Source organism: Ranitomeya imitator, chromosome 5 (assembly GCF_032444005.1).
Source record: "Ranitomeya imitator isolate aRanImi1 chromosome 5, aRanImi1.pri, whole genome shotgun sequence".
Classification (NCBI taxonomy): domain Eukaryota; kingdom Metazoa; phylum Chordata; class Amphibia; order Anura; family Dendrobatidae; genus Ranitomeya; species Ranitomeya imitator.
In genome coordinates, this window is record NC_091286.1 from 433,348,583 (window position 1) to 433,365,154 (window position 16,572).

The 16,572-nt window shown below is 44.5% G+C and overlaps 1 protein-coding gene across 4 annotated transcripts in view; it reads right to left on the bottom strand.

Annotated features, from left to right (window-relative positions):
* Nucleotides 1-16,572, bottom strand: part of FGF12 (fibroblast growth factor 12) — an 803,689-nt gene that overhangs the window by 227,750 nt on the left and 559,367 nt on the right. For all 4 annotated transcript variants that reach the window (XM_069727121.1, XM_069727124.1, XM_069727123.1 and 1 more), the window contains 2 exons: nucleotides 14,178-14,288; nucleotides 12,449-12,552 (listed from right to left, as the gene is read on the bottom strand). In XM_069727121.1, the coding sequence (XP_069583222.1) occupies nucleotides 12,449-12,552; nucleotides 14,178-14,288 (215 nt within the window). The remainder of the gene's footprint in view (nucleotides 1-12,448; nucleotides 12,553-14,177; nucleotides 14,289-16,572) is intronic.

Below are 16,572 nucleotides of genomic sequence, written 5' to 3' on the forward strand. Positions count from 1 at the left end.
ATGAACGGTGCAGAGCACCGTATATGGGCACAGCTATGGGGCACAATGAACGGTGCATAGCACTATATGGGGCACAGCTATGGGGCACAATGAACGGTGCAGAGCACTGTATATGGGGCACAATGAACGGTGCAGAGCACTATATGGGGCACAGCTATGGGGAAATATGAACGGTGCAGAGCACTATATGGCACAGCTATGGGGAAATATGAACGGTGCAGAGCACTATATGGCACAGCTATGGGGAAATAATGATCTATTTTTATTTTTGAAATTCACCGGTAAATGCTGCATTTCCACCCTAGGCTTATACTCGAGTCAATAAGTTTTCCCAGGTTTTTGTGGCAAAATTAGGGGGGTCGGCTTATACTCGGGTCGGCTTATACTCGAGTATATACGGTAACTCTCATCATTCTCCTCTGCTCACGCTGATCGCCGGCAGAGCAGAGGAGAATGATGAGAGCAGGCTTCAGCACCTGCCACCAGGGAACAGCGCTTACTGTAGCGCTTCATCCCCAGTGCTGTGCCAATACGTGTCACATGGAGGACATCAATGTGTGTTCTCCGTGTGCGGGATGCTTCGCTGTCCGTGCTGACGGTAAAAAATGGACACATGGTCGTGGAAACACACTGACATGTGCACAGACCCATTCATTTGAATGGGTCTATGTATGTCAGTGTCTCCAGTAAATGTGAAAACTGTCACCACACATACCGGAGACACAGATGTGTGAAAGAGGCCTTACTAAAAGAAACAAAATAAACATCTAAACACATAAAAAACATCTAAAATCATTTGTAAGCAAATGTAATACCAAAAATTATAAACAATATTAACAGCAAATTTAAATTATTAATACTTGAATCCAAAGTAAAACACACATATTGTATATGTATATATCTATAATATAACGCTGGGAGCATCACTCTGTCCGAAGCCTTTATAGACTGCGCAGGCGCAAGCGCCGGCGCAGTCTGGCCCCCACAGAGTGACGCTCCCAGGAGATCGCGGTATGCGTAAGCACTGAACGCATACCACGAGCTCCACCGGAGAGTCAGGGACCGTGGACGCGCCAGGAGGGAGGGTAAGTATATTCACCTGTCCTCCGTTCCAGCGCTGCGTGCGGCTCCGTCTCCCGGCTCCTCTGCTGTGACAGAGTCCAGTCACAGGCAGAGGAGCCGGAGTGTGTGTTCAAGAAAATGGCGCCGGAAAGCGCGGACTGCGCAGGCGCCGATTCCTGCTGCCGGAATCGGCGCCTACGCAGTCCGCGCTTTCCGGCGCCATTTTCTTGAAGACACACTCCGGCTCCACTGCAGGTGTGTCTTCAAGAAAATGGCGCCCGTGAGCGCGGACTGCGCAGGCGCCGATTCCTGCTGCCGGTATCAGCGCCTGCGCAGTCCGCGCTTTCCGGCGCCATTTTCTTGAAGACACACCTGCAGTGGAGCCGGACGATAGGTGAGTATGGTATTTTTTTTTTTTATATGGCAGCAGCATACGGGGGCATACACACTGGAGCGTCTTATGGGGGGCATATAATACAATAGTGGCGCAGGATGGGAGCAGCACATGACAGAACGGGCGCAGGATGGCAGCAGCACATGACAGAGCGGGCGCAGGATGGCAGCAGCACATGACAGAACGGGCGCAGGATGGCAGCAGCACATGACAGAACGGGCGCAGGATGGCAGCAGCGCATGATAGAACGGGCGCAGGATGGCAGCAGGATGGGAGCAGCACATGACAGAATGGGCGCAGGATGGCAGCAGCGCATGACAGAACGGGCGCAGGATGGCAGCAGCACATGACAGAACGGGCGCAGGATGGCAGCAGCACATGACAGAACGGGCGCAGGATGGCAGCAGCACATGACAGAACGGGCGCAGGATGGCAGCAGCGCATGACAGAATGGGCGCAGGATGGCAACAGGATGGGAGCAGCACATGACAGAACGGGCGCAGGATGGCAGCAGCGCATGACAGAACGGGGGCGCAGGATGGGAGCAGCACATGACAGAACGGGTGCAGGATGGGAGCAGCACATGACAGAACGGGTGCACGATGGGAGCAGCACATGACAGAACGGGCGCAGGATGGCAGCAGCGCATGACAGAACGGGCGCAGGATGGCAGCAGCGCATGACAGAACGGGTGCAGGATGGCAGCTGCACATGACAGAACGGGCGCAGGATGGCAGCAGCACATGACAGAACGGGTGCAGGATGGCAGCAGCACATGACAGAACGGGCGCAGGATGGCAGCAGCACATGATGGAGACCATATACCAATATAAATGCTCGCCACCCGGGCGTAGAACGGGTTCAATAGCTAGTAAATATATATGTAGTGTGGAAGAAATTATAAAAGTGATGTTATGGCCAAAAATGTTATAATTGCGTGTGCACCCATACATTAAAGCGTTTATTAAAAAGCCGCCCAAAAAGACAGGTATGCTTTAAGGGAGGGGGGTATCACAAAACAAAGCAAAATTCCCCAAATCAGTACATTTGCCATTAAAAAAATTCTCTATTAAACAATAAATAAGCTACTTAATAATAGGGAATCTAAAACTAATTTATATAACTGTTTTAAACCTAAGCCCCAAGGGTGGTTTGCACGTTAATGACCGGGACAATTTTTACAATTCTGACCACTGTCCCTTTATGAGGTTATAACTCTGGAACGCTTCAACGGATCCTGATGATTATGACAATGTTTTCTCGTGACATATTGTACTTCATGATAGTTGTAAAATTTATTTGATATTAACTGCGTCTATTTATGAAAAAAACGGAAATTTGGCGAAAATTTTGAAAATTTCGCAGTTTTCCAACTTTGAATTTTATGACCTTAAATCACAGAGATATGTCACACAAAATACTTAATAAGTAACATTTCCCAAATGTTTACTTTACATCAATACAATTTTGGAACCAAATTTTTTTTTTTGTTAGGGAGTTATAAGGGTTAAAAGTTGACCAGCAATTTCTCTTTTTTACAACACCATTTTTTTTAGGGACCACATCACATTTGAAGTCATTTTGAGGGGTCTATATGATAGAAAATAACCAAGTGTGACACTATTCTAAAAACTGCACTCAAGGTGCTCAAAACCACATTCAAGAAGTTTATTAACCCTTCAGGTGTTTGACAGTAATTTTTGGAATGTTTAAAAAAGAAATGAACATTTGACTTTTTTTCACAAAAAATTTACTTCAGCTCCAATTTGTTTTATTTTACCAAGGGTAACAGGAGAAATTGGACCCCAAAAGTTGTTGTACAATTTGTCCTGAGTAAGCAGATACCCCATATGTGGGGGTATTGCACTGTTTGGGCTCCAGGCAGAGCTCGGAAGGGAAGGGGCGCCGTTTGGAATGCAGACTTAGATGGAATGGTCTGCAGGTGTCACATTGCGTTTGCAGAGCCCCTAATGTATCTAAACAGTAGAACCCCCCCCCACAAGTGACCCCATATTGGAAGCTAGACCCCCCAAGGAACTTATCTAGATGTGTTGTGAGAACTTTGAACCCCCAATGTTTCACTACAGTTTATAATGCAGAGCCGTGAAAATAAAAAATAATTTTTTTCCCACAAAAATGGTTTTTAGCCCCCAAATTTTTATTTTCCCAAGGATAACAAGAGAAATTAGACTCCAAAAGTTGTTGTCCAATTTGTCCTGAGTACACTGATACCCCATATATTGGGTTAAACCCCTGTTTGGGCACACGGGAGAGCTCGGAAGGGAAGGACCGCCGTTTTACTTTTTCAACGCAGAATTGGCTGCAATTGAGATTGGACGCCATGTCGCGTTTGGAGAGCCCTGATGTGCCTAAACAGTGGAAACCCCCAATTCTAACTGAAACTCTAACCCAAACACACCCCTAACCCTAATCCAAACTCTAACCATAACCCTAACCACACCTCTAACCCGAACATGCCCCTAACCCCAACCACAACCCTAATCCCAACCAAACCCCTAACCCCAACACACCCCTAACCCTAATCCCAACCCTAACCACATCCCTAACTCCAACACACCCCTAACCCTAATCCCACCCGTAACCCTAACCATACCCCTAACCCTGACACACCCCTAACCCTAATCCCAACCGTAAATGTAATCCAAACCCTAACCTTAACTTTAGCCTCAACCCTAACTTTAGCCCCAATCCTAATCCTAACTTTAGCCCCAACCCTAACTGTACCCCTAACCCCAACCCTAGCCCCAACCCTAACCCTAGCCCCAGCCCTAACTCTAACCCTATCCCTAACGGCAAAATGGAAATAAATACATTTTTTAAATTTTATTATTTTTCCCTAACTAAGGGGGTGATGAAGGGGGGGTTTGATTTCCTTTTATAATGGGTTTTTTAGCGGATTTTTATGATTGGCAGCTGTCACACACTAAAAGATGCATTTTATTGCAAAAAATAGTTTTTGCGTCTCCACATTTTGAGAGCTATAATTTTTCCATATTTTGGCCCATAGAGTCATGTGAGGTCTTATTTTTTGTGGGACGAGTTGACGTTTTTATTGGTACCATTTTCGGGCACGTGACACATTTTGATCGCTTTTTATTCTGATTTTTGTGAGGCAGAAAGACCAAAAACCAGCTATTCATGAATTTCTTTTGGGGGGGGAGGGGGAGCCATGGTGACTATGATGTCATAAAGGTTGCCTTGACCAATCGGCGACGGGCACAGTCTGCCGCGAATTCTGGAATCATCATTGTCCATATACTACGGGGACATGCATATTTTAGAATACCCGATGCCGCCAGGCCTCGACCAATCAGCAACGGGCACAGCGACGATGATGTCATAATGGTTGCCATGGCGACGATGATGTCATAAAGGTTGCCTCGATTAATCAGTGACGGGCACAGCGACGATGATGTCATAATGGTTGCCATGGCGACGATGATGTCATAAAGGTTGCCTCGACCAATCAGCGACGGGCAGTCTGCTGCGAATTCTGGAATCATCATTGTCCATATACTATTGGGACATGCATATTCTAGAATGCCCGATGCGTTCGAATCGGGCCACAATCTAGTAACTTATATTCTTCATTCTGCACCATGTTTTACTTCTGCGGTTCAACCTCAACCTAAAATTTCAGTTTTCTCTGAGCTAATAGGTGCAGAAAAGCTGCTATGGTGTCTCCCATGAATAGAGACACAAGTGATTTAGGTATTCCTGCTTTTATGTATGGAGCACATATTGAAGCAATAGCAGTATGGGTGACATTATACAGCAGTACTGAGCATTGTAGCTGTGAATCTAGCACTGGGATTCAGACTTTTATAGGCAGCAGTAATCTGATCCCTTAGATCGCTGACAGTTCATCTTCTCTTGAATAAGACACATTTCATCTGTATTCCTAAGAAAATTATAAGTTCAGGGTTCAGGATTTGGTGAGGATTAAAGAAGTGGCGCATTACAGAAGAAAGAAACATATTGCTCTGATAACACATATTACACAGTGTCATTATACTTGCTTGTACTATTGATTTATGCAAAACTTGTTGAAGCAACAGTGACTGCTTAAATATGTGAACCCCACTATCAACAGTAAATGGGAAAAAGTGCAACAAGAAGCAAAAACAGAGTAATTCAACAAACCTTTAGACACCCCAAAAACTCCATATCCCTGACCATAGTCTAAAATTAATTCAAACCCCATGCCAAACCCCCAAATTATTCAGGCCCCTTACATTCAGGTCAGACCAGAAAATTAATATGGATTCAAAATAATTCAGACCCCAAAACTGCAGACCAGACTGCAGACCGGACCCAAAAATTAATTAGACTTCAGACTACTAAGATGTTGTTGAGCCATCAATTGACATGGGCATGTGATAAATAAGCAGTGTAGCACTTAGTTCAGTTTTAGAGGTAGTGCCACTTCAATGGGCTGCAGAACAAGACACAGCTGCACACACAGTGACAGCACTGTGTAACATGATGCAGATAGTGGGTTAGGGTCAGACACTAAAGCTGGCCATACTACTGACATATCTAGCTCCTGACCGCCCCCTAATAATCTTTATTTTTATAATCTTTATTTTTATATAGCGCTAACATATTCCGCAGCGCTTTACAGTTTTGCACACATTATCATCACTGTCCCCAATGGGGCTCACAATCTAGAATCCCTATCAGTATGTCTTTGGAATGTGGGAGGAAACCGGAGTGCCCGGAGGAAACCCACGCAAACACGGAGAGAACATACAAACTCTTTGCAGATGTTGTCCTGGGTGGGATTAGAACCCAGGACTCCAGCGCTGCAAGGCTGCTGTGCTAACCACTGCGCCACCGTGCTGCCCCCTACACATGAGTGCAAAGATGGGCTAAGCGTTCATGTGTTTTCAACAGGGAGCTAGAAAAAGCAGCTGCCAGACACCTCTGCCAGTAGCTTATTCTCCTGAAAATAGAAAGATCTGGAGCTGTAATTCTAACTGCCCTCTCCTTCGGTCCATGACAGGATCTGTTTGAAGGCCCCTGCATACATATCAGATGGTAAGCCAATGCTGATCAAGATGGTTGACTTTCAGCTAGTATTTTTGGGGGCCTTCAATGATCACAAACTGACGTCCTATTCTAGGGACAGGATAGGACAACAAAATAAAACACTGGAAAATCTCTTTAAATCCCTTATAGCCCCCAAGATTATTACTGGAACTTCACCCGGCAGTAATGGAGGGAATTCCGAGAAAAAGAGGATTTTAGGCCAAGTTCATAGATATTAGACTTGGTATTGTTCTATTTGTTTGTTGCAGTATAAGTTCTCAAACTCAGAATTAAACACACTGATCACTTTATTAAATACTACAAAATAATACAAAGGAAGTGTGCACACAAACAGGGCAGGTAAGGCTATTTTCACACTAGCGTCGGACTCGGCCTGTCGCAGTGCGTCGGACCAAGGTTCTGACACTAGCAGTGAAATGGAGGTACAACAGAGGCAGCGGATGCATTTTTCCTGCGCATGCGCTGCCCCATTGTAAGGTGCGGGGAGGTGGGGGCGGAGTTCCGGCCGCGCATGCGCGGTCGGAAAAAGCAGTCCGTCGGCAGCAAAAAACGTTACATGTAACGTTTTTTGCTCCCGGCGGTCCGCCACAACACGGCGCAACCGTCGCACTACGGTTGCAACGTGTGTCAATGCGTCGCTAATGTTAATCTATGGGGCAAAAACGCATCCTGCAAACAACTTTGCAGGATGCATTTTTTCCCCTAAACGACGCATTGCGACGTATTAAAAAAAACGCCAGTGTGAAAGTAGCCTAAGAATACAAGTCCGTTCTTGTCAGCTGTCCTTCAGTTTCCGGTATCCAAGTGCCAAGACCAAGACAAAGTATAAAACACATGATATTGTGAAAAGCGGGAACATGTACAGACAAGTAACCATTCTATAGCATACATAGGAACAGTTTCTACAATGGGTATTTAGCAGAGAACATTCATTACAATTCTTTACACACCAACTGTCTCCATAGCAGCAGAACTTAAATTATGTGCACAAATTAAATGTTCTTTGGGGTAATGTACTGGATCCCACTTGAAAAAAAGATTCTGTTCCATTCACATAGGAGCTTACAAGTGAAAAAGCTTTTCCAAGAAGCAAAAAACTATAATATTTAGAAAAAACCTATGAAAATGTGGTTTTCTCTCATTCATCCAAACACTCTGCCTGGTGTAACGGCCTGCTGTGTATTTTTTTTTTAATTTATTTTATTTGTGCTTCCTTTCCTTTGGAATCATTTTATGTGCATTTACTGCACGCCGTCAACTTAAAGGGGTTGTCCGGCCTCAGGCTACAGGTCTGCAGTCACTGTGTCTGCAGACTTGTTAATCCTGCGCTCTGTGAGAATTCTCGGATGCCGAGATGCATACTTCCGGCCACATTCCGACTAGACTTTATCTCAATGTCACTTTCATTGAGCGAGGCCACTCACACCTAGTCGGCAGGGGATTGCACGTATAGAAATTATATACTTACGGCCACACACTCTCCGCCTACACTGCAGAATCCTCACAGCTCGGAGAGCACGGGGTGTGAGGAACCACAAGTCTGCAGTCATATCAAGTGAATCAGACTTGTAGCCTCAGGCGCTGGACAACCCTTTTAAGCATTGACCATAGGGTGTTCCTACCTGCTTCTTTAGGCCCATAATATTCTCTGCTCCTGGACACAGCAGTGTCTTAAATAGCTGTACACCTGTATAGAAACAAGGTCCAGGGAGAAAGTATTTAAGTCTTAAGGTACCGTCACACTAAGCGACGCTGCAGCGATACCGACAACGATCCGGATCGCTGCAGCGTCGCTGTTTGGTCGCTGGAGAGCTGTCACACAGACAGCTCTCCAGCGACCAACAATCCCGAGGTCCCCAGTAACCAGGGTAAACATCGGGTTACTAAGCGCAGGGCCGCGCTTAGTAACCCGATGTTTACCCTGGTTACCATCGTTAAAGTAAAAAAAACAACCACTACATACTTACCTACCGCTGTCTGTCCCCGGCGCTTTGCTTCTCTGCTCTGGCTGTGAGCGCCGGGCAGCCGGAAAGCAGAGCGGTGACGTCACCGCTCTGCTTTCCGGCCGCTGTGCTTACACAGGGCAGAGAAGCACAGCGCCGGGGACAGACAGCGGTAGGTAAGTATGTAGTGGTTGTTTTTTTTACTTTAACGATGGTAACCAGGGTAAACATCGGGTTACTAAGCGCGGCCCTGCGCTTAGTAACCCGATGTTTACCCTGGTTACCAGCGAAGACATCGCTGAATCGGTGTCACACACGCCGATTCAGCGATGTCAGCGGGAGTCCAGCGACGAAACAAAGTTCTGGACTTTCTTCCCCGACCAGCGATATCACAGCAGGATCCTGATCGCTGCTGCCTGTCACACTGGACGATATCGCTAGCCAGGACGCTGCAACGTCACGGATCGCTAGCGATATCGTCTAGTGTGACGGTACCTTAAAAGAGCAACTGCCAATCATTGTTTTTTAATACAAACAATAGTAAAAGTGAGAAGAAGAAACTCCGCAATATATTTTCAGAGAGAAATCTGATTCTTTCCGGGAGTATGATTTCTGGTATAAGGAATGCCACCGCTCATCATAAATTCCGGTGAAATTGCTTTGATGAATCTGGGCCTTTTTGTCTAACTTTTTCTTAAAGAACAACTTCTTGTTATACCCTTCGCTTGGCCCCCAATAACATAATAAAGCTTATACTCCTCTCCCGTGCTGGCGGCACTAGTTCTCCCACGGCTCCCGTGCGGTTGTTGTGACATGTGACATCGGCGCCCAATCAGCGCTGGCGTTACTGTCCCCGCCTCCGGACAATTCGAACAGGAAGAGGAAGTCCGGTAAGCTGCAGCAAAGACTTCCTCTTCCTATTAGATTTCTCCAAAGGCGGAGACAGTAACGCCAGCGCTGATTGGGCGCCGATTGTTAGGCATCATAAGACCGAGCCCCGAAGAGAGTGAGTACTGACACCGCGGGAATGGAGCTGGTGCGACAGGTGAGTAGAATCTTTATTATTTTATCAGGGCCAAAGATTTTGATCAAGAAACGGTTGTCCTCGTAGTGGACAACCCCTTTAAGTCTAACTTTAACAGAAGCATGTAGAGAAATATCTGCTTAGCTCAGGACAGTGGATTGTAAAGCTGCATATGTTTTAACAAAAAAGAAAAAGCGGTAACGATTGTCAACCGCCTATTTATCAGCCAACACGTTGGGGATATGCCAAATTATTATACAGCTATTTCACTTTTATCAAATAAATGTTATTCTTCACACAGGTGCTCAACCCATTCCTGTGTGTCCTTCTCATGAGCAGGACGGGATTTGTCTTTTACTGGAAGTAACCAATGAAGTTTCCTATTGAATGACAGCAGGAAGGAGTGAAGACAGAAAGTGTATTGTATAGAAAAAGCTTCATTATAAAAAGGAAGACATTTATTTGCAGAAACTGCCATATGCAACTGAAGACTGGGACACTAATATTTAATCGGTCTTAGACTAGAGTCAGACGAACGTAAAGTCTCTCATCCGAGAGAATTGGGTGAATTATGCAAACCTCACTCTGATCAAAGTTTGATCACAATGTGATGAGAAGATGGAGGAAAAAAAACATCTTATTCTGTCAGTACATGGAAATCTGACTGCATTCGGATGTCATCCGAGTGCAGACCAATAGTTTCCAAGGACTTTCTAACTTGCATGGCTGACTGTGATCCAAATATCGGATCAAATGCAGTGATTTTACATCTGGACCGGAACTGTCAGAGGAAAAAGTCAGACATGTGCATGGCCCCATAGACTAACATGGGGATGAGCACTCATCCGATTATTACGGTTGTCTGCAGCAGCACCTGCATTACTCTCACAGACTTCATTATCATTTAAGAATTCATTTCCATTTCAGCAAGTATAGTATATCACCAAATTTTGGAAATCTGACCAGTGTCACTTTATGTGGTAATAACTCTGGAACGCTTCAACAAATCCCTTTGATTTTGAGATTGTTTTTTCATGACACATTATACTTTATGATAACGGTAAATTTAGGTCAATATGTTTTGTGTTTATTTATAAAAAATATCAGAAATTTGAGAAAAATATTAAAATAATAGCAATTTTCAAACTTTGAATGATTATCCCTTTAATCCAGATGGTCATACCACAGCAAACCATTAATAAATAACATTTCCCTCATGACTGCTTTAACATCAGCACCATTTGTAAAATTGTATTTTATTTTGTTAGCATTTTAGGAGGTTTAAAAATGTAGCAGTAATTTTTCATTTTTTCAAGGAAATTTACAAAATTTATTTTTTTAGGGACCTATCCATGTTTGAAGTGACTTTAGGGGTCCTATATATTGGGAAAAACCCCAAAAGTGATACCGTTTTAAAAACAGCACCCCCTGACATATTAAAAAACTGCAGTCAGGTAGTTTATTAACCCTTCAGGTGCTTTACAGGAATTAATGCAAAGTGGTATGACAGAAATGAAAATGAGTATTTTTACCACCTAAATGTCGGTACCGTATTTTTCGGACTATAAGATGCACCAGACCATAAGACGCACCCCAAATTTGGGGTGAAAATTGCAGAAAAAAAGATTTTTTATAAGATGGGGGTCCGTCTTATTGTCCGAATGTACAGTATCTTACCTGAGGGCTGGCGGTGGCAGAGCAGGGTCACAGGAGGCATGGTGTCGGCAGAGGTGGGGTGATGCGGTGTGGCGTGCACCTGAGCAGGGTCCCTTCCTGCTTAGGTGGGCGATGCCACGGCCTGGTGTCCATGGGTGGGTTGCAGCAGTGATTACCGGCAGAGGTGCTGGGATGAGGAGGTGCTGGGATGAGGAGGCGCTGGGATGAGGAGGTGCTGGGATGAGGAGGCGCAGTGAGAGGTATGGCGTGAGAGGGGTCCCTTTCCCCGGTGAGGTGATGCAGCAGCCCGGTAAGCAGCAGAGCCGGGTGAATCCTGTTGTTATCGGAGGGGGCGGCCATCTTCCTGAAGCCGCGCGTGCGCAGATGAAGCGCTCTGCTTCCCGGGGCTTCAGGAAAATGGCCGTGGGAGGCCGCTCGTGCGCAGATGGAGATTGCGGCGGCCATTTTCCTGAAGCCACAGGAAGCAGAGCGCTTCATCTGCGCACGCGCGGCTTCAGGAAGATGGCCGCCCCCACCGATAACAACAGGATTCACCCGGCTCTGCTGCTTACCGGGCTGCTGCATCACCTCACTGGAGAAAGGGACCCCGCTTACTGCGCCTCCTCATCCCCGCACCTCTGCCGCCATGGTAAGCCTGCATTGCGACTATTAGACGCACCCCCAATTTTCCTCCCTTTTTTGGGGGGGAAAAAGTGCGTCTTGTAGTCCGAAAAATACGGTAACTTCTGAACAGGTTACAACAGCCGTCAGACTCTAAGGCCGCTATTTGGTCATGAATTGCCATTGCAAACATCAGGACCACACAATCATGATCTGAGGGCACCAATTGGGATAAAGAGGAAGCCCACACATTCTGTTAACCATTTATATGAGGTAGGTATATTGACAGCAGCATCTAAGGGGTTAAACAGATATGGACGGTGCCAACAGTGATCGTGGCTGATACAGCAAGTTGTCAGCCATAGTGTACAGCCGACAGCTGCTGGATTGTCCCCTGCACGGGAATGCTATTCTCTTATATCTCAGGTCATTTAAAAGAAGTATTGGCGGTCACTAAGGGGTTATACAACATATGATCTCCATCTTCTTCTACTCTACACATATAAGCAGACACAGAATTATTATATTTCATTCTACATAATCTCATTGCCATTTATTATATCTTGTCTCCACTAAGTTACTATATTCGATGTCATTCCTGCTTTCAGCATCCATCATTTAGTAGCTTTCTTTACATTATTCTGCAGAGAGAAGATGAGGAACCATGAGACTTACTGAGCTGTAGAGAAATCCTTCACCGTTCATCGCCACGTAGAGTCCGGCCTTCACTCCTTGTATTGCAACCACCCGGAGACCCACAGGAATTAGATTGAAGAGGGCTGAAGTGAAAATACAATGATCTATCAGAGAAAGCCCTCAATCTGGGGTTCATGTAATAATCTAATTAGCATTTATAATGCAGGTTAAGAGCAGAAATTCTGTGAGTCTGTATTCATTAATGTGGTGTATGCAGATTAGAATATCAGCAAGAAAAGGTAAAAACATATAAACACCCATCAGTATTAAATGCTGCTACCAAAATGTAACTCCTTACAGACATATGATGCACAGTTATGTCATGTTTCGCCTCCCTGACACATCTTTCCGAGCAGATGATGGCTGTGATATTCAGCCATCATCTACCTCTAACTGCCATGTGTGGAGCAGAGCTCCATCCGAGGCTTTTAACTAGTTAAATACTGCTCTCAATCTCTGACTACAGCATTTAGAGGATGAGTCATTCCATATAGGGTCGAGCTGACCGAAACACAAAACCCAATGCAAAATCTCTCTCTCTCTCTCTCACACACACACACACACACACACACACACACACACACACACACACACACACACACAACACAGACCCCCAGTGTGACCCGGCTGGTCGGAATTTCAACCAGGTAAGTGAGAAGATGAAGCTTAACCGAAGAGCAGCAGGAAACCGAGGAACATTTTGTGGTAAGTACCTATAGACACTTACACTACATTACATATACGGTTCTGGCAATAGTGATGAGCGACCGTGCTCGGATGAGACGTTATCCGAGCATGCTCTGGTGCTAACCGACAGTCTTTGGCATACTCGAATAATGTGTTCAAGTCCCCCGGCTGTTTGTTATGCAATCACCGCATGTGTTACGGCTGTCTAACAGACAAGAGACATGCAGCCGCGCGGTCTCGAATATATTATTCCAGCACTCCAAAGACACTCGGTTAGCACTTGAGCATGCTCATATAACACCATATCCGAGAACGTTTGCTCATCACTATTTAGCAATTTAAAAAATTCTTGAGAGAACTTCTATAAGCATTCCTAAGATAATACTACACTTTTCAGTCAAACCAGAGGGTTGCTTTATTCATCTGCATTTCAACAGCTTAGTACAGATAAGGCAAGCTGGATGTCTTACAATCCCCAGCAAGACTACAATCCGCTGCAGTTGTGTGATATACATATTTAATCAAGGGCTCTCACTAGGGAGAAGAAACTTAACATGGATTTAAATTTATATATATATATATATATATATATATATATACACACTGTATATACACACACACACACACGCGTAAGCATCAATATCTGCACATACATGGAAGCATAAGATTACTTAACAGTGCAGTATTCATTAGGTTCTTTTTGTAATAAGATGTAATGTACGGTAACTGCAGGGGTCTTCATAGGTACAGTACTTTAGCAATAACATTGTATCAGCGTTTTATTACACCATATAAAACTATGAATTTCTGTTGCGTAACAAGCTGATAATACAACATTCATTCATTAAATTCAAAGCAATAAATCACTGTGTTCTAGCAGTGAAAACGTTAATGCTGCAATGAACAGCTGTTCTGTAAAAAAATAAAATAATTTGGTTTTGTGCAAACAAAGTCCCTGATAGGAAACTCAACAGGCATTATCCATGATTTATAAGTGAAATAAAAGGGTGATTTTCCTTACTGTAGTCGCTGTTTTCGTCCTTGGTGCCATCAATGCTGCCATCTGGGTGCATCTGCAGGAAGTAGCCCTGCTGGCTGAATAACCTTGTCACAATTCCTTTCAGCTGGGGTTCTGTAAAATAAATGCCATCAATACAACACTTAGAACTGTGCTCAGTGATTGTGCATGGGACAGAGTGCTTAGTCACCAGGATAGAACGTGAATAAGCTAATTATGGCTGGCGGGATCACCTGCCTCTAGTTCCTTCCAGCTGTGACACTATGAGATGCAACTGAGGGAAAAAACTTAGCTAAATGGCTGTACATAGATACACTATGCCAAACTCTGCCAATGTCATCATTAGCTTCATCTTCAAGATTGTCCCCTTTTAATGGACTGAACTATACCAGATGTGCTTTCACTTACTTTCATTAACATCAGCTTAAAGGGAAACTCTAGCAGAATCTACGGTGGCTTGCCAAGATATCCTCCCTTTGGCTTTTTACCTATTTTGTTACATTACAACCTATGTGTAAATATTTTTGTAATCCGATTTGTGTGTGATGCATCAGCACTAAATAGTGTAAGTTGGTGAAGTGAGAAAAATATAGGCATAGTGAACAGTGGGCAGAAAAAAATCCTTTACTTAAACACAAAAATTGTAATGCTCATTTTGAGTTTGCCAAAAAACAAGTTGGACACTCCCCAAATGTATGGAGGAAGAGGCTGTGTTCAGATGAGACCAAAATTTAACTATTTGGCCTCTAAGGTAAACAATATGTCTGGCGCCAAAACTAACACAGCTCATCACCACAAGAACACCATCCCCACAGTGAAATATGATGGTGGCAGCATCATGCTGTGGGGATGTTTTTCAGCAGCAGGTAAAGTGGTCAGAGTCGAGGGGAAGATAGATGGTGTGAAGTACAAGAATATTCGTGAGCAAAACCTGTTTCAGTCTGTCAGTGATTTGAGACTTGGAAGGAGGCTCAACTTCCAAGGAGACAATGACCCAAAGCAAAATGCTAAAGTAACACTCGAGTGGTTCAAGGGGAAACATGTAAATGTTTAGGAGTGGCTCTGTCAAAGCCCAGACCTTAATCCAATTGAGAATCTGTGGTCAGACTTGAAGCTTGCTGCTCACCAGAGGAAACAAGCTAATTTAACAGAACTGGATGGGGAACATCACTATGGGGCACATCACTGTGAGGCACATCACTATGGGGCACATCATTGTGAGGCACATCACTGTGGGGTACATCACTGTGGGGCACATCATTATGGGGCACATCATTGCGAGGCGCATCACTGTGGGGTACATCATTGTGGGGCACATCACTGTGGGGAACATCATTATGGGGCACATCATTGTGATGTACATCATTGTGGGGCATATCACTGTGGGGAACATCATTATGAGGCACATCACTGTGGAGTACATCATTGTGGGGCACATCACTATGGGGCACATCACTATGGAGAACATCGCTGGGGGGCACATCACTGGGGCACATAACTGTAAGGCACATCACTATGGGCCACATCATTGTGAGGCACATCACTATGAGGAACATGATTATGGGGCACATCACTATGGCGAACATGATTATGGGGCACATCACTGCGGAGCACATCATTATGGGGGCACATCATTGTGAGGCACATCACTGTGGGGCAAATCACTGTGGGGTACATCACTGTGGGGCACATCACTATGGGGCACATCATTGTGAGGCACATCACTGTGGGGCACATCACTGTGGGGCACATCACTGTGGGGCACATCACTGTGGGGCACATCACTATGGGGAACATCACTATGGGGAACATGATTATGGGGAACATCAATATGGGAACATGATTATGGGGAACATGACTATGGGCCGCTTTGCTGATTTACTGCTCCTACCATTTGGCCAATAAAGGGACATCGGTGTGGAATTGCTAGATGCTCTGTAGATACTAAGGAGAGACAGTCTGCTTTGAGAACAATTCACAGGCTTATAAGTCTAAAATTATGTGTGGTAATTATCAATTTATAGCACTGATAAAGTGCCAGCTATGGCTTAAAGAGCAATTGGTAGTTTGCCATGAAATTAACAATTTTGAAGCACTTTTTTTTAGATCCATGTAGTGTTGTAGCTCAGTTATTCTGGAAATATAGGAATAAATTGACACCCCCCTTATGAATGAGTTATCGCTCAGCAAGCACTGACACTGCGTTATCAGTCTCAGACTATACAGGGGTACATTATGTTGACAACCGGAATGATAACCTCCAAGATTTATAAATTATTAACTATTTTTTAATTATTGTAATTAGAATCAATATAACCATTGAAATAAGAATGTATACTGTTTTATGGAATATAGCAATGAATACTAAATAGTTGTTAGAAAAAAAAAGTTCTGAACA